The sequence below is a fragment of the Lutra lutra genome, chromosome 11, assembly GCF_902655055.1.
Source record: "Lutra lutra chromosome 11, mLutLut1.2, whole genome shotgun sequence".
NCBI lineage: Eukaryota > Metazoa > Chordata > Mammalia > Carnivora > Mustelidae > Lutra > Lutra lutra.
In genome coordinates, this window is record NC_062288.1 from 47,602,708 (window position 1) to 47,622,471 (window position 19,764).

The window sequence follows — 19,764 nt, forward strand, 5'->3', positions numbered from 1 at the left end:
AAATCCATAAATCCATGCACAGGAGTGTGTTCAACAGAATCACTAAATGCTATTTGTTGTTCAAAGATGAATGAATCAATAGAAAAACAGAACTGATAAATCATTAGTACTTTAATGCAGAGTGGAGAGAAAAACTAATAAATCATGCATTTCAAGCACTTGTTTTCCTTGTGGCATGTTTAAAAAACATAAAACATGCAATGATGAGATGCAGGTCAGTATGAGTGAACAATACCCCAACTGCTCAGAATAGAATTTCATTTTATGTCATAGAGCTAATGAAACACAAAGAAAAGCACATATTCCATAATTTCTTTAAACAGAGACTCCAACCATACCATGAACATCGTAAATAACGATCTGGGCCATCATTTCCAAATGAACATCTGAAATGCCACAGAGATGGGAGTGGCCTACGCCGATGGGAGAGGACTAATTGCGTGCATGGTTTGCTTCAGTGAGCTTAATAGTCCTTACAGGTATCCATTTATACTAGAACAAAACTGATACAATCATTTACTTCTCAAGTGCACTTAACTGATCCATTAAAAATTATGGATACCTATATTTATAAATGACCAAAAAGGCAAGAAATCATTGAATTGAGCTTTGATTGTGTTGTATGGCCTATTGTCTGCATCAGGTGAGAACTTTAATTATAATTAATGGGTAATTCACTCTCTTTCCAGAGTTTAAGTCATCAAAAGATTAATCATAAGAACCATAAATTTTTTCCACAATGCTAGTTAATTATACATGAACCCATTTCTCTCAGGCATCTTTTTCTGAATCTTTGGTGGGAGATAGTATATTAGGCACATAGTTTAAAACAGCTATTTGGTTACTGGTATGGTTATGAATTTTCTTCTAGATCCACATGCAGAAAGGAATAAGGCTTGCCATGTTACCACACTTTACTGCCAAGTAACTTATTTCTGTTTTCACTAATTTCTGGAGTTAAAACCAAAATGAAACAAAATAAAAATGACTTTCTGTTTTTTTTTAGCACAAGAAAACTGTATACCTGAAATTCCACTCAGAAGCATCAAGATGTTGAAGAAAAAATATTTAGATACAGCGACGTATCATAGACAAGTATTTAATAAAATGTTCCAATTAGAAGTTTCTTCTCAAGTCATAGTTCAAAGGTCATTGAGACACTGATTCTAAAAGGCAAAAGTATTGCAATCTGCAGTTGTGATTATCGTAGCATTACTGATTAGCACTTATCAATAATTGGAATCACACAGAGAATCACTTTTTCCATGGTATTTCCTTTAGGGTTTACAGATTTCTCTCACAGGTTAGTAAATGGAAACTGGGGGAGGAATGAGTGAGGGACATAAAAATCTATGGGAATGCATGCAACAAAAATATGCAGTACCACTTCATGTAAACTTCTGCCTTCTTCATGCAAAGATGCCTATAAAAACGGAGACAAATTTTCTAATAGCTGAATTTTACATTAGCTCAGTAACAAAAACTGTTAAACCAATTCGATGATTTTGCATGAGCAAGAGAACTGAAATGGTTCAAAGATTTCCAGCATAAGTTTCCACGGCCCAATTATGCTAATTAGATCTCGAAGAATAAAATGAGACAGGTTTACTCCTTGCTTCGGTTTCTTGTTCTTTTGACGAGGGAGCAGAACAACCCAGTTTTTGGAGGAGGACCCATCAGCATTGGAGCTTGGTTCTTGTGTGTAATTTTTATCTAGGGAAAGAAAGAGAAAGAGAGTAATCTCCAGATATAATACCGATTTCAGAGAATCTCTGTTAAGGTTAATAATATTCCATGAACTACTGGAACACCATGAGTGTAAAATGCAGTTTCAGAGTTTTTATTACTTTAAACCGTATTCCAATGCTCAGGATATTAACAAAAAATAATAATTGACTGAAACCACATTTTAAATATCATGTTACCTCTAATCTCACTTGTAGTAATGGCCCTAAACTCTTTGTTTCGGCCACACGATTATCTAGTATGATTCACTGACTACTAAAGTGGGAAAGGATGCACCGTGACAGTATTCAGAATCCCAGTTAGAGTCCAACATCAAGATGTACTGGGGATCAAGTCGAGCCTTATTTATCTTGTTAATCAGATTGTTTCTCTCTTTCCACATGAACTGCAAGGTTTAATTTCAAAATCATTAGGAATGAAAGTCAAAAGTTAATGTGCACAAAAGGTCAGAAATGATGAACTAGCTTTCTAATTTGTTAATTAATTGGTAATAGAATAGAATCAAATATTGAAAAGCCTGCTTAAAACACTTTGAGAGACTGTTCCGAAGCTACTCGTTTTGATTTCTTTGATATAAAACTACGAATCACCTTAAATGAGACAACCTTAAAGTAGATTATGTCTGCAATTTTCTCTAATTCAAGTCTAAATTAGAGAAGACATTTTATGAATATATGCTATGCTCTAAGCTAATTGAAAGCAATTATCAAAGTGGCATTTTGTCTGTGACTTTAAGATACATTGTAAGATAATAAATGATTCTCATTATGTAATAAAAAGGTCACATCTTGCCTTTGGGCTAGTGACGCTAAGAGTTTTTCAAAAGCAATCTGAGACATTTTCTTTAGAGAACTGCTACTAATACAAGAACCATCGCTTATTAAATATCAGTTGTCACCTGCACAGCACCCGCATCAGAGATGAGTATTTCTTTCAAAAAGAAACACCACCTCATTAAAAGCTGCAAAAATATATCTCTTAAAGTGCATCCCTGACATTTTCAAGTTAAAATGAATATCCTTCACTTGTCATTCACTAATAGCAATAAAACAAAAAAAAATGTATGTCACGTGGACAGGATCATTAAAATCAGCACTGGGGCTTTTGGGAAATGGAGATTCACTTCACAATCTAGAAAGACCGAAGTATGTCAAAAACCTGGGAAAATGAACAACTTTATTTAAGTCTGTTGGAGTCAGGTTATTCTGGGAAGATTCAGTGTTCTTTTTACTGTAAAAATAAATTGCACCTGTAAAAGGCCAGTAGGCTAAGCCAGCCCCAAACTCTCCAAATGTATGATTTTATTTTTGTTATCTTACAAACTGTGGAATTGATAGCCAGATAGTTAAGATCCCAGAATGTACACATCTTTATAGATTTAAAGAGATCTCTACTAGATTTTGTCTCTTAGTAATTCAGTTTTAGATGATGCCATTGATTTTTAAATCCCCCTGAATCCTAGCCTCATATGATGTCTAATACAGCATCGTCCGTTCATTCATTCATTTCATAAAATTTATTGCACCCCTACTATGCTTCAGATACTGTACCAGGAACTTTTAATGAATAATGCACAATCTGTGCTCCCGAGAAATTCTTGTCAAGTAGGAAAAAGAAATTTAACAGGCATGTTTGAAGTGCCTGGGTAGCTCAGTGGGTTAAAGCCTCTGCTTTCAGCTCAGGTCATGATCCCAGGGTCCTGGGATCAAGCCCCGCATCAGGCTCTTTGCTCAGCGGGGAGCCTGCTTCTCCCTCTCTCTCTGCCTGCCTCTCTGCCTACTTGTGATCTCTGTCTGTCAAATAAATAAAAAAATAAAATAAAATAAAATAGAAATCTTTAACAGGCATGTTCAACCTACCATAAAAACTGAAATAGGGAGGTTAAGCAGAAAGGCACTATTTTCTTAATGCTGAAAATAAAAGTGAGCTTTTTACACAAAAACACAATGTTAAAATGAATGCCTGGGGAAGCAGTTACCACATATTACTTATATGATAATCTTAGAATCAAATAGAACATTAGCAGCTACAGTAAGAAGATATACATTTCTGAGTCACAGTTGCTGGACTAAATTCGTTGGAGGGTACAATAGTATTAGGACATTTTGGAAACTAAGTTCATTAATAGAAAATTTTTCTTAAGACTCTGGGAGAAATATATCATTCTAGTTACTTATATAAGCTTAGTACTAGTTTATGACGAAGTGTAACCATAGTAGCACAAGTCATTGGCTAAGAGATTTTGTTCATTCTTTGTGTTATTTTGGCATTTGAATTTTTTTTGATCATGGCTATCTTTATACTGGCAATTCTTTTTTGAAAAAAAAAAAAAAAAACCATGTTGTTATTTCTTTGTTCAGTGCTCTTGATACAGTGGGATGGATCCTTAACCCATGTTACTGATTATTATGGAGTTCTAGTTTTCAGTTTCTAAGCCAGATGACGGACACTCCTATTTTTAAAATTATTTAAAACCTGTCCTTTTGGTTGTTTGATCATACCTGTACTCTAAGTATATAACTCTTTCATTAATCTAACATTATTTCCACAAAAAATTAAATCTATATATTTATTGTCTATTGTTTATGGAAATGAAAACCAGCTGGCTGTATTTCCTCTTAGGGGAGATAACATGAAGGAAACTGGCATTCATGAAATGCCTATTATGTATCTGGGCTCTTTGCATAGGTAATCTCATTGGATAATTAAATGTTCTTGTATATTTGAGCAGAAGTAAAAAGTACTCTATTAACAAAGAGAATAATTCCAGTTCAAGTGAGTTGATGATGGTGTGGTCACAGAAAGTTCAATGTAGGCTCCAGAAAGCTGTAGAGACTTGAGTGTAAGTTTAGGTTCAGACTGCCCATGTACGGGAAACTGGTTAAGAGGGCCTTTCCAAGACTGGAATAATAATTCAGATGCCTATTTTTTACTTTTTACTTTAAAGATTTTATTTATTTATTTGAGAGAGAGAGACTCAAGCAGACTCCATGATAAGTGCAGAGCCCAACCTGTGCCTCGATCCCATGATCCTGAGATCACGACCTGAGCCAAAATCAAGAGTCAGATGTTCAAGTGACTGAGCCCCAGGCATACCTACATTTCATACTTTATTTATTTATTTATTTATTTACTTACTTACTTACTTACTTTGAGAACGTGGTATCTACCAGAAAAACAACAATGAGTAAGGAGCAGATTTTATCTCTAAAGACTTTAGAATATACTAAGTTTCAGCAATCTGAAGACATGAGTAGAATTTTCAGCAATTTTTGACTACTTCCATCTTTCAACAGTCAGGCAGTTGTTTCTCAGCTGTTTTCAATACACCAAATCTTTATGAAGCACTGGCTATAATCAATTTGCAATTTGATTTTGATTAGTTTGGAAGAGAATCTGATATAATTGAGAGAGAATTGTGAGCACTCATAAGCAATGGTGATGGGGCTTCCAAAAGCTGGGATAGCTGCATGAAGGTAGAAGAACATTGCTTTATTCCTTCCTTCTCATTGTTTTAAAAATGCAAGATAAATACTGTCAGTAATATAATAGTGTCCTTCTAAAAAACTCTTCATTTCTTCATATTACCTATTCTTTTGCAAAGCCATGTTGGAACAAGAGAGGCATGTCTATAGTTGCATGACTATTTCTACTTTTATATTCTTACTACATATTAAGATTGGACACACCTAAAAATCTAAACATGAAAAAATTTGATTGCATTTTTATTTTATAAGTATTCAGTACAAAATATAGATGCACATGGAAACCAAATCAAGGATTACAAGGGACAGTTTTCTTGTCTCTACCATATTATCAGTGTTATGTAGTGTAACTTCATAATTATAATATTGAGAGTAATAATAAGATCAAAAAACAGTAAGATTTGGCTCTTACTGTGTGCTGTGCCTTATGCTAAGTATTTTACATAAGTAATTCAGATGCTACCTGTTTCATCTCTTTGAGTTGCCCTTAACAAAAGTTTATTCCCATAAAAGTATTATTGTTAATGTGTAAGATGAAGTATAACTTCATAAACATGATAGAATAGGGGGTTTATATCTCATAGCAATGAGCAGTGTTTATTCCCATTAAACATTTGTGTTCTCTATAAAAAACTTTCTTTAGCCAAACTGAAATTGAGGTAAGAGAGGAAAGCCTTTCCTGACTCATTCTCTGGGCAAGTTTCACATGACCTGTTGGATTTTTCTTTACTAATTCTCCATTCCTTAACACCGAATATTCTCACTACCCATTATTATAAGGCATAGTGTTTCTTTACCTCAAGTCATCTGAGAACCTTCTTCAATATCCAGTCCCTGGAGGCCCCAGCTATCCACCAAAGGGCATACTAAGCTTTCTGGTAAGAGGGGCATCCAGGATGGCAGTGTAGGAAGATTCTGAATCACCTTCTCCCATAGACATACAAGATTTGTCACTACATATGGATCATTTTTCTCTGAAAAATATCTGAAAAGATGAACTGCTCTCCAAAACAAGGGATAAAAAGAACCAGATTGAGATGGGTAGGAAAAGCCCCACTCTGGCACAGCAACACACAGTGGGGAGGGATTTCACCAGACAAGCACTTCTCCAGGAAGAGTTCCCTCACATAGATTCATTTGCTGATCTGGGGGCATCAGATGGAGGGCCAGGGGACAGTTGAGATGCTCTCTGGAGACAGCTCTCTCCACACATCCTACTAGCACAGGTGGATGAGCTTGGATGTGGCACCTTCCTGTTGCCTTCCTGAGATAGACAAGGAAAGTGGCTGTGGTACTTACTGAGGCAGGAGGGCATGGGTCATTGCAATGCTCTCCCTGACTGGGGCAGGAAAACATGAATGGTCACAGAGTCCTCCCACTTATTAGCTAAAGTCTGGGAGTAGGGGGTATTGCAACATTTCCCTGGCCTCTGGCTGGGGCTAAGTGTGAAGGATCCCAGCACTCTTCCTTTCTCAGACTAAAGCTGGTATGCATGAATAGACAACACATTCTCCAACTGTCTTGTTGAAAAAGTGGGCATATGCAATTCACATATTTGGGATCACCCCTTGATCTCCCGCCCTGATGGCTAAGAGACCTGGCATTCCAGAGCTCCATAGGACTGTAACAATCGGAAAGACAGTTCTTGGCAGTCCACCACCCCTAGGGCACTGCACAGACAGCAGCCTGAAACATAACCCCAGTCTTCCTGGAAAAAGGGCTTATTTACTTAGTTTAAAATTTCAGCTTGAGGGACAGGCTTTAGGTTTCCCATATATCTAGAGGCTAAGAAGCACTCCCAGGGAATGTAAGTGGAAAGCACCATCCCTGAGCACCCCTTTGACTTTCCTATAACTCCACAAAACTTTCCAGAAAGAAGCTTATAGTCTCATCTGAAGCCCTAGTTTTTGCAACGGTTGTCCAGGGGACACCTCCAGATCTCCTGGTCTACAGAATAGCAATGATTATACATATGACCCCATAGACTGTAAACATTTCCATCCTTTAAAAACTGTTACCTGAAAATAGATCCTAAATGGATTATTAACAGGTCTTGGCACATACTTAAAAATAGAGACATACCAAGAACAAATTATGTGGTTTAGACAATCAAAAAGGTTCAAGAGACAACCAAAAGGTAGCGCAAGGTTAAATGAGAAGGATCATCACCTACACAAGGCCATTCCCTCAAGACTGAGAAAGGTAGCTGTTTCACCTAAAACACAGAAAGTTGAACAAAATGAGAAAACAGAGAAACATGTTTCAAATGAAAGAACAAGACAAATCCTCAGGAAAACACCTTAATGATACAAAGATAAGTAATCTACTTGGTAAAGAATTCAAAGGAATGATCACAAAGATGCTGACAGAACTTGAGAGAAGAAAGGATAAACATACAAAACCTTCAATAAAGAGATAAAAAACATATGGGAAAAAACTAACAAATGGAAGAAAAGCAAATTTGAGGGGTTTGATAGCAACTGAGTCAAGTAGCAGAACAGATCAGCAAACTGGAAGATAAATGAAACTCACTCAGAGCAACAAAAAGAAAAGAGAATTTTAAAAAATGAAGATAGCTTAAAGGACCTACAGGACCTTGTCAAATGGAATAAAATTTGCATTATAGTGGTCTCAAGAGAAGGGGGCAGAAACTTATTTGAAGAAAAAATGGCTGAAAACTTCCCTAACCTAAAGAAGGAAACATACATCAGGTCCTAGAAGAACAGAAAGTTCTATGTAAGATGAATCCCAAAAGAGCCAAGCTAAGACACATTAAGATTAAAATGTCAAAAGTTAAATAGAAAATCTTAAAACCAGAGAGAGAGGGGGAAAGAGAGAGAGAGAGAAAACTTGTTATATACAAGGGAAATTCTGTAAGACTATGAGCAGATTTCTCAGCAGAAACTTTGCAAGTCAGAAGAAGGTGGCAAGACATTCAAAGTGATAAAAGGAAAAACCTTCCAACCAAGAATACTCTACTCAACAAAACTAAAGGAGTTTATCACTATTAAACTGGCCTTACAAGAAATATTAAAGGAACTTCTTTAAGCTGAAAGGAAATGGTACTAGTTAATAACAGGAAAACATGCAAAAGTAAAATTGTCACTTGAAAAAGTAAGTACATAGTAGATTAATTGGTTATAAATCTTCAGAAGGCTAAAAGATGTAAGTAGTAAAATTAACTAAAACTACACTAATTAGTTATACAAAATAAAAAGATGTAAAAAGTGACATCAAAAATAAAATGTGGGTGGGGTTAAAATGCGGTTTTCAAATGCGTTCAAATTAAGTTGCTATCAAACTTAAAAATAAACCATTATATACAAAGGATGATATATATGTGAATCTCATGTTAACCACAAAGCAAAGACATAGTAAATACACAAAAGTAAATGAGAAAGGAACCTAAATATAACACTAAAGTCACCAAATCACAAGGAAAGAGAGAAAGAGAAGAAAGAAACAGGCAGGACCTACAAAAATAGCCAGTTTTGTACTGTACTGTACAAAATGGCAGTAAGTACATACCCATCAATAATTACTTTAAATGTAAACTGACTAAATTCTCCAATAAAAAGATACAGAATGGCTGAATGGATTAAAAAACAAACAAAAATCGAGAGACACTTATATACTGCCAACAAGAGACTCACTTCAGAAGTAAAGACACACACATGGAAAGTAAAGAAATGGAAAAATATCTCCCATACAAATGGGAAAGATTGTTGGTTTAACTATACTCATATCAGACAAAACAGACTTTAAAACAAAGATTGTAGCAAATTGCATAATGATATAGAGGTCACTCCAGCAAGAAGATACAAGATTTATAAATGTATATGCATACAACATAGAAACACCTAAATATATAAAGCAAATATTAACAGACCTAAAAAGAGAAACTGATAGCAATACAATAATTGTAGGGGATTTTAATACCCCATTTATGTCAATGGATTGATCAACCAGACAGAAAATCAGGAGACTTTGGTCTTAAATGACACAATAGACCAGACGGATTTAATACATTTATATTAATGTCTTAATAGATATATATATATACAGGATAGTCCAATAGTAGCAGAATACATGTTCTTCTTAACTTCACACAGAACATCCTCCAGAATAGGTCACATGTTAGGCTATAAAATTAGTCTCAATAAATTCAGAAAGTAAGAAATCATATCAAGCATCTTCTCAGATCATAATATCAATCATAAAAAGAAAACTGGGGGAAAAAAAAGACTCCTTCTGCATGGAGATTAAACATGTTACTGAACAACTATTGGGTCATAGAAGAAATCAAAGTAGAAATAAATAAAAATACCTAGAGGTAAATAAAAACAGAAATACGGAATAACTAAATCTATGGGATGCAGCAAACATGGTTCTAAGAGGGAAGTTCATAGCAATGTAGGTAGGCCTACCTCAAAACACAAGAAAAATCTCATATAAACAATTTACCTTTACACCACAGGAATTATAAAAAGAAGAACAAATGAAGCCTGAAGTTAGAAGAAGGAAGGAAATAATAAAGATCAGATTGGAAATAAATTAAACAGAGACTAAAAGGGCAACAGAAAAAAAAAATCAATGAAAACAAGAGCTGCTTCTTTGACAAGATAAACAAAATTCACAAAAACTTTAGCTAGACTCTCCAAGAAAAAAAAAGAGAGAGCTCAAATTTAAAAATAATCAGAAATAAAAGAGAAGTTACAATTGTTACCACAGAAATACAAAGAATCATGAGCAACTATTTTGAATAATTAGACACCAGCAAACTGGACAGCCTAGAAGAAATAAATTTTAGACATTTACAATCTCCCAAACTGGTTCAAGAAGAAACAGGAAGTCTGAATAGATTGATTACTAGTAAGGAGACTGAATCAATAATTAGGAACTTCACAAGAAACAACAGAACATGACCAAGTGTCTTCTCTGGTGAATTCTACCAATATTAAAAGATTTAATACCGATGTTTCCTAAACTCTTCCAAAAACTCTATAGAAGGGTATGCTTCCAATTTCATTTTGTGAGGCTACCATCACCCTGATACCAAAACCAGACAAAGACATCAAACACACACAAATTACAAGCATATATCCCTGATGAACACAGAGGCAAAAGATCCTTAATGACATATTAGCAAACAAAACTCAAAACTATATTGAGAAGTTCATACAGCCAAGATCAAGAAGGATCCAAATGTGCAAGAATGGTTCAACATCTACAAATGAATCAATAGGATACATCACATGAACAAAATGATTAACATGTGATTATTTCAATAGATGCAGAAAGGGATTTGACAAAATTCAAGATTAATTTATAATAAAATCTCTCAACCAACTGGGTATAGAGGAAACATATCTCAACATACTAGAGGACATATGACAAGCTCATAGCTAAAATCATACCAAATGGCAAGAAGCTGAAATCTTTCCTCTAAGGTCAAGAACAAGACAAGGATGCCTACTATTCTCACTTTTATTCAACAAAGTATTAGAAGTCTTGAGCAGAGCAATTAGGCAAGAAAAAGAAAAAGCATCTAAATTGAGAAAAAAGAGATAAAATTGTCACTATTTGCAGATAACATGATACTATATGTAGAAAACCCTCAAGATTCCAACAACAACAACAACAAAAATCTGTTAGTACTAAAGAAATGAATTCAGTAAAGTCGCAGAATACAAAATTAATAATAAAAATTTTGCTGATTTTATAACCATCAAAAGAAGAAACCAAGAAAATAATCCCATTTATAATTATATCAAAAAGAGTAAAATATCTAGGAATAAATTTAACCAGTTGGGTAAAAGACCAGAACACTAAAAACTGTAAGACACTAAGGAATGAAATTGAAGAAAACACAATAAATAAAAAGATATTGCATGCTTATGCATTGGAGGATTTAATATTATTAAAATGTCCACACTACCTAAAGCAATCTACAGATTCAATGCAGTCCCTATCAATATACCATGGCATTTTTCACAGTACTAAAACAAATCTAAAATGTGCATGGAACCACAAAAGACCACAAATAGTAAAAAAAAAAAAAAAAAAAAAAATCTTGAGAAATAAGAAAAAAGCCAGAGGAACTTATGTTCCCTGATTTCAGAGTAAATTACAAAGCTAAAGTACATGAAACACTGTAGCATTGGTAGAAAAACTGACACAAGAATGCACAATGGGGAAAGGACAGTCTGCTCAATACATGCTGTTGGGAAAACCAGACAACCACATGCAAAAGAATAAGACTGACCCATATACAATTATTATTATCTTATACCACATACAAAAATAAACTCAAAATAGATTAAAGACATGAATGTAAACTCTGAAACCACAAAATGCCTAGAAGAAAACTTAAGGTAGTAAGCTCCCTGACAATCATTTTAGCAATGATTTTTGGATATGACTTCAAAGGCAAGGGAAACAAAAGCAAAACAAAAGAGACAGATGGATGACATCAAACTAAAAAGCTTCTGCCCAGCAAAGGAAACTATCAACAAAACAACAAGGCAACCTACTGAATGGAAGAAGATACTTGCTAATCAAACATCTGATAAGGGGCCAATATCAAAAATACATTAAAAAACTTAGGAAACTCAATAACAAAAACCAACCTGATTAAAAAATCTGAATAGACATTTTTCCAAAGAAGACATACTGTTGGTCAACAGGCTGATGAAAGGATGCTCAATAACACTAGTTATCAGGGAAATGAAAGCCAAAATCACAAGGAGAAACCACCTCACACCTGTCAGAATGGCTATTATCAAAAGGCAAAAAAGAAAAAAGGTTGGTGAGGATGTGGAAAAAGGGAACCCTCGTGTACTACTGGTGCGATTGTAAGCTGGGGCAGCCACTCTGAGAAGCAGGACGGCAGTTCCTCAAGAAATTAAAAATAGAACTACCATATGATCCAGCAATTCCATTACTGGATATCTATCTGAAGAAAATGAAAGCACTAATTGAAAACATATATGCAGCCCCCATGTTCACAGCAGTACCATTTACAATAGGCAAGATACGGGAACAACCTAAGGGTCCACTGATAAATGGATGCACACATGCGCGCGTGCGCACACACACACACACACACACTGTGGGAGACTCCTGAGGATAAAAGAAGAATGAATTCTTACATTTGCGACAACACAGGTGAGCCTTGAGAGTATTATGCTAAGTGAAATAAGTTAGAGAAGAAAATACCATATGATTTCACCTATAAGTGTAAAATTAAAAAACCGAAACAAACAAAATAAAACAAACCCAGGACTCATATGTAGAGAGAATAGATCCGTGGTTACCAGATTGGAGAGGGCTTGGGTGGGTAGCAAAATGCGTGAAGATTAAGTACAAGACCTCCAAGTATAAAATAAATAACTCAAAGGGATGTAATGTGCAGCGCTGGGAGTATAGTCCATAACACTGTATTAACTCAGTAAGGAGACAGATTATTAACTAGATATCGTGGTGACCATTTTGCCATATATATACATACCCAACCAGTATGTTGTACACCCAAAACTAATATGATGTTGTATGTCAATTCACCTCAATAAATTAAAGAAAAACAAAGAGCAGAAAAGCATTCTAATATGATTAAAACAGAGGTGGATATGTTCTCTTTTCAAGGAGTTCTCAGACCTGCTAGTAAAAGCATAATTTTTTTTCATCATTTTTACATTCTTTAATTTTATCGTCCCTCAGCCTTTGGAGGTCTGTGTCAATATCATTAGTTTTCAATATATGACAACAGTATGGGCTCTGTAACTTGTGTTACACAGCTCATGTTGGTGAATGCAAGAACTGGGTTTGCGAACTGACTCTCCAACCTTGCCGGCATTCCTCCTGAACTCCCACCTCTGTACCCTGTGCCGGCTATGGCCCTGGAGAACCTTCTCTTTTTTCTGTTAATTGAAACTTTGATTCCTGTCCTGTACAGTTCAAGCCAGGTATTATTATGAAATCTCAAAGCACGGGAATAAAAAGAATATTCTAGATTTCCTCTGAGAGGAAAACCTGGCAACTTACCAAAAACCAAAAGTCTCATGGCATCGGGTTTCTCAAAAAAATTAGTGCTAGAAGAAAATGGAGATATACCTCCAAACCCCAGAGGAAAAGTTAATTTTATCATAGAATTCTATATTCAGTTAATGTATTGATTAAAGGCAAAGGTACAATGAAGACGTTTTCAGTCGTTAAATGATTGAGAGAATTTACCATCTATATGCCCTTTGAAATACTTTTGAGGGTGTTCTCTAGCAAAACAATGGGTGAGCTAAGAAAGAGATTCACAAAACAGAGGATCACACTGCCAGCACCAAACGCTGGAAGGAGGTGAAACAGCAGGAACTCTCATATATTACTGGTGGGAAGATAAAATGGTACAGTCACTTTGGAAGACACTTCAGTAGTTTCTTATAAAACTAAACATGCTGTTATAATAGGATCCACAGATCACACTCCTTGATATTAATCAAATGATTTGAAAACATGTTCACACAGAAACCTGCACAGAGATGTTTATCGCTGCTTTTTGCGGAATTGCCAAAACGTGGAAGCAACCACGTTGCTTCCTTCAGTAGGTGTGTGGATACATCAACTATGGTAGTTCCAAACAATGGAATATCCTTCAATGCTAATAAAGAAATGAGCTATCATGCCATGAAAAGACATGGAGGAACCTTAAATATATATTACACGGTGAAAGAAGCCAATCTGGAAATACTATGTTCCATATGATTCCAACCTACTGCATTCTGGAAAAGGCAAAACTAAGGAGAAGTAAAAAAAAATAGTGGCTGCCAGGGGTTACAGCTGAAGAAGGATGAAAAGTTTTAGGGCAATGGAAATATTCTCTATGATACAATATTAATAGACACATGTTATTATACATATGTCCAAACCCAGAAACTGCAACACTGAGAGGAATCCCTAATGCAAACTATGGACTTCGGGTGACCATGGGTCAGTGTACATGCAGTGATTATAACAAATGTACTACTTTGGTGAGGGAGGTTATGCACATGTGTAGGCAGGGGGTATACGGGAAATCTGTGTAACTTCTCCTCAATTCTATTGTGAACTTAAAAGTGCTCTAAAAAAATCAAGTCTATTAAAAACAACGACGACGACAAACAGGCGGTCCAACTGAGAACCAGGATGATAGATTTGGAAGAAACCTAGAAAGATACCCCCAAAGAAAGACTTTTCCATATAAAGAACAAGAGTGGGGGTGCGGGGAGTGTGTGCCTGGGTGGCTGAGGCAGTTAAGAGTCCTGACTCCTGATTTTGGTTCAGGTCACGATCTCACGGTTGTGAGATTGAGCCCTGCGTCAGGCTTTGCACGGGCATGGAGCCTGGTTAAGATTCTCTTTCTGCCTCTCTGCCTCTCCACCCCTCCTCCACTCTCTAAAAATAAGTAAATAAATAAATAAATAGCAAAGAACAAGAGCGGGGACAATAGGTAAATTGATATCTATTTTTAAAAATGAGAATTACCATAATGATGACTTAAAAAAAGAGGGGGGAAGAAAAGAGATTCCAAAATCTTTACAGAAAAAATGTAATTGTGTGTCAGCATTTGGTTCTGCAGTTGACATTTTTATAATCTCAATGATTGTATATTTTGTTTTGATTTAAATAAAATCATTACTTTTTTCAGAAGCATAACAGCATAATTGTTAAAAATCAGACTGCCTGGGTCCACCATTCCCTATCTGGAGACTTTGGCCAAATAACTACCATTCATTTCCCTCATTAATAATATAGAGACTTTGAAATAGTGTCTGTTTCACTGGTTTCTTATTAGGACTAAATGAAACAGTGCACACAAAATGCTTAGAATGTTACCTGGCACAAAAGAAATCACTCAGTACAAATTCACTGTTAGTAAGAGAGCTAAATGGAGTAATGTAAGTGTTAAAAGCCAGTTTTCTGTGCATGAAGTAAACAGAATACACCTAGAAGTAACAGGTGAAAAAAAAAGATCAAAGCATATTTTTTATAGATGTAGAGTAAATGACAGGAAAAAAAATAATTCAAAGAACAGACCTGGTGACAAAGAAATGATGGGACAGAAGCTTATTTTTCTTATAATTCTAAACATTCTGCTTTTTTCTTTTTAGTGTGCATACATTATTTTGGTACAAACATTTAAATAATTAATGACAACAACAAAAATCCCTCTGCAGATAATTCTCTTGCATTCTAGTGTTCTGGTTCTCCAAACATGATCTACAGACCAGGAGAACTGACCTCACTGTTAGAAATGCAGACGCCCCAATCCCAACCCAGACTTTTTGAATCAGCTTCTACTTTGGAGCAAGATCCCCCAGGTGATTTGTATGCACCTTTAAATTTAAGAAGCCCTGTAATTTATACTTGTCACTTTATTTCTCTTCCTAAGGTATAAGGCCAATAAGAGTCCACTGACAAACTGACAGACTTGGCCAGCACCTTCTTATACTCACCTCCAAAACCTAGGGCTAAGAAATAATTTTTTATCCAACTTTAATTAACTCTGGTGTTAATGTATTAGCTACCAGCTTACTTCAGTTTAGTGCTTGGGCTTCCAAGTTGAACAGACATTTTTAAAAACATAATTAAGGTGTTTATATTCTAATGATGACAGCATACGCAGTGGCAGAATGTGATATGCACTGTATCACAGAGATATTCTCAGGGTGCAGAGGGAGCACAAAACAATGCTATTGAGATCATGGTGGAAAGACAGAATATTTTAAACCTGAGTCTTTAAACCTAAGTCTAAACCTTAAAAGACAGGATATTTTAAACTTGAGTCTGGGTGCCATACAAGAGGCAGGGAGATTAAATGGGGGGGGGCTAATATAATAATCTAAGAAAGAATTAAAATGGATTTTAATTGTGGCAGTGGCAATGGGAATGGAGTAGGGGGTACACTTGAGAAATATTAAGGAGGCACAATCTATAGGACATGATTGAATGTGTGGAGTACTAGAAAATGGAAAAACTCTAGTGTGACTTCTGTGCTTTTAGCTTTGTTTGCTAAGTGTGTAGTGATTTCTTTTTAATAGAATGAGATGCATTTTTGGCAGGGGTGGAAACCCAGAAGTTAGCGAACTCTGTGCTGAGTGTTATATTCTGAAGGTGGTGTTTACTACCTTTAGGATATGTAGGTCTGGAGTTCAGAAGGGAGAACAGGTCTTGAGACAGATTTGGGTGGGGTGAACCTATAATAATGTCACCCATCGAGAATAGATTACTGAAGGACACTGTGGCAAATACAAGTATCAGATATTAGGCTGCGTAACTGAAGAATGCTGACATTTAAAGGTGAAGCAGGAGAATGATATCCTAGGAAGGAATATGAGTACAAGAAGCCTGAGAGATAGGAGAAAAACTAGAGAGAAGCACCAGAAATAAACATTCCCACTCTTCAGTGTGGCCTATTCCTCTTCCATGGAGTAAGGCAAGACCTTCAATGGCTTGTATCTAGACTAGTCATGGCCCAGATTATCACAAGGGTTTGCATATCAGTGATACAAGCTACAGAACTTTTATACGAATTCTAAATCTAGAAGTAATTATATTTGAGAGTTATATGCTGTAGGATGTTTAGGTAGTGCTCATGTAATTAGGGCTTGGCAAGCATTTCCGGTAAAGCATCCTCTGCTAGATGGTAGATATTTTAGGTTTTGTGGGCCAAGGGGCCTCTGTAACTATTCCTCTCTGCTATTGTAGCACAGAAGTGTCCATCAGCGACTTGGAAAGAGGTGTGACTACGTTCCAGTAAAACGTTATGTTTGAAAACTAAAATTTGAATTTTATATAATTTTAAATTATGAAATACTATCCTTATTTTGCCTTTGCAACCATGCAATAAAAAAAATGCAATAAAAAAAAACCCCACTTAATCCTTTTGCTATACAGAAACAGGCAGCTATCCAGATTTTGCCCAAAGGCCATAACTTGCTGACCCCTGATATAATTACAGTCAAATAGAATCACATCTAGAATTATGAGGCATAAAGTAGGAGAAAGAATTTTTAATTTAAAGTTATGATTTAATGGGACCATAGCTAGGAGATGGATAAAAGTGGAAATAATTTCATATGGCATATCTTTGATATGCGGAGTGCTACCATTCAGAAATCATTTTGCAAAGTTCTGAATTATATATGTGAACTTTCCCAGTTTTGATAATATACCACCTGATTATGTTTGGCTCGAATGTACAATCTTTTTATTGCTTTGTACCAGGGTGGGCTTAATAATACTGTGATTCTTAGAAAGTATCTCAGCAGGTAGTATTCTTTTAAAATTTTCTCCTCTATCTAACCAAGAAAATGTTCTTTTCCTGCTTCTTCCTTTAGAAGTTTATTATCACTGGATTTATTCAGCTACCTTAGAAATGAATGGAGTTTTAAGAGCAAAAATAAATGCCATACAATATCTGTGGGGAGAGCTTAATTTTGGAATTATCTGGAACATTCAAAGTTACCTAGCTTGGTTCTGGAATAAGATGGTCTCCTTCCAATAATGGAAACCATTTTGAATTCATGCACGTAGCTGAGCCATATGATAGCGGGAATAAAGAGCATGCTATATTTTTCAGGTCCATAACTGCCAAAAAGCAACACAATGGAAACATAACAATTTTCTAAAACCCCTGTGCCAGCTTCTTTATGATTCTAGTCATTATTTTCTGGAATGATAGTAATATCCAAGTTTAATGTTTAAGTCTTTGATCTAACAACAAATTCAGATAAATTATTGTGAAGATTTATAATAAAATCTTTAAAAATGGGTTTTAGGAGGTTTACTGATGAAATTCACAGCAATTTTAAATATGTATGGTAATGAGAAAAGAGAAACTTTTTCCTGCAAGTGACAGGCTCTTTGGCTACACTAGGAAGGAAATACCTGGATTTGAAATCTCTTTCAAGATATAAATTTGGCTCTCCTCTCCAAAATATTTTATGGTTATATGTTGGTTGCCAGGGAGGGTCAACAACATTTTAAAAAATCTTTTTATAATTTCCATGTCTCTACAGAGAAATGATATCCAAGACCTTAACCTAGTAACTGTTTTACTTTTCCCAGGCCCTCTCCAATTCTTTGGTCATATGGAAAAAACAAAACAACAAACAAACAAAAAATAAACCAAAATAAAAACAGAACAAACAACACAAAAAAAAATTCCCCTCCACGACTATAGCCAAAGAATATTCATAATATTCACAACTTGTGACCATACTTTCTTTAAAAATAGTATTTTGTAAGCCTTTTCCTATGTGGTCTTTTTACACAGTTTAGGGTTAAAATCATGGACTTGGGACAGGAGGCAAGAGTTTGAGTGCCAGCTTAGTCACTGGCAAATGGATCTCATATATATATATTTTTTAAACAGGGAGAGAGAGGGGCACCTGGGTGGCTCAGTGGGTTAGAGCCTCTGCCTTTGGCTCGGGTCATGATCCCGGGGTCCTGGGATCAAGCCCCACATCGGGCTCTCTGCTCAGCGGGGAGCCTGCTTCCATCTCTCTCTCTCTGCCTGCCTCTCTGACTACTTGTGATCTCGGTTTGTCAAATAAATAAATAAAAATCTTAAAAAAAAATAAACAAGGAGAGAGAGAGAGAGGGAGAGAGAAAAGGGGAGAGAGAGAGAGAGAGAGAGAGAAAGTGAGAGAGAGAAAGAGGAAAGACAGGAGGGCCCGAGATAGAGGGAGAGAGAGAATCTGAAGCAGGCCCCATGCCCACTGCAGAGCCCGATGCAGGGTTCAAACTCACAACCTTGAGATGATGACCTGAGCTGAAATCAAGAGTGGAATGCTTAGCCGACTGAGTCACCCACGTGCCCTAGGATCTCACATTTTTGAGCCTCAGTATCTGTTTATTAAAGGAGAATAACAGTACACTTACTTTATAGGACCAATGCCAGTACCAAATGAGGTTCTACATTTCATTTATGTGCTTATAAATACAACCTGTTATTTTTAGTGTAATTATGTATAGCTCCATGGAAAAAACATTTTTTTCATCCCTCATCTATGTGAAACAACAATGCTTTTGGGATTCCTTGGGTGACATTATGAAATGGCATATTATGGCCATCTGCCTTCTCTCTGAGGAGGCCAGAAGCACCTGGTAGGATTTCAGTGACATTCCAGGCTCCACTTCCATGCAAAGAAAATACCAGGAAAAAAAAATCCATGTGAGACATTTAATAACCCACAGAAAGTATCTTTTTTTTTTCCTTTTAAACCAGGAGAGACCATTAAGCTCATATTGACAATATGTGAGAACATAGCTCTTTAACGACCCAATTCCTACACTCAGCTGTACCCTTGGCTATCTGGAGCATCATGGCATTGATCTGAAAGAGCTTCTCACCAATGTTAAACTACTTCATGGTAATCCAACAAACATTCTGACATCCATAAAAAGTTGCCGGGGTACCCGGGTGGCTCAGTGGGTTAAGCCTCTGCCTTCAGCTCAGGTCATGACCTCAGGGTCCTAGGGTCGAGCCCTACATTGGGCT

At 35.9% G+C, this 19,764-nt stretch overlaps 1 protein-coding gene across 1 annotated transcript in view; it reads right to left on the bottom strand.

Moving 5' to 3' along the window:
• Positions 1–1,005: 1,005 nt before the first annotated feature.
• DGKB (diacylglycerol kinase beta) overlaps positions 1,006–19,764 on the bottom strand; it is a 723,782-nt gene continuing 705,023 nt past the window's right edge. Inside the window, 1 exon segment of the mRNA XM_047695654.1 lies at positions 1,006–1,713. Within this exon segment, the coding sequence (XP_047551610.1) occupies positions 1,606–1,713 (108 nt within the window). The 3' untranslated portion in view covers positions 1,006–1,605.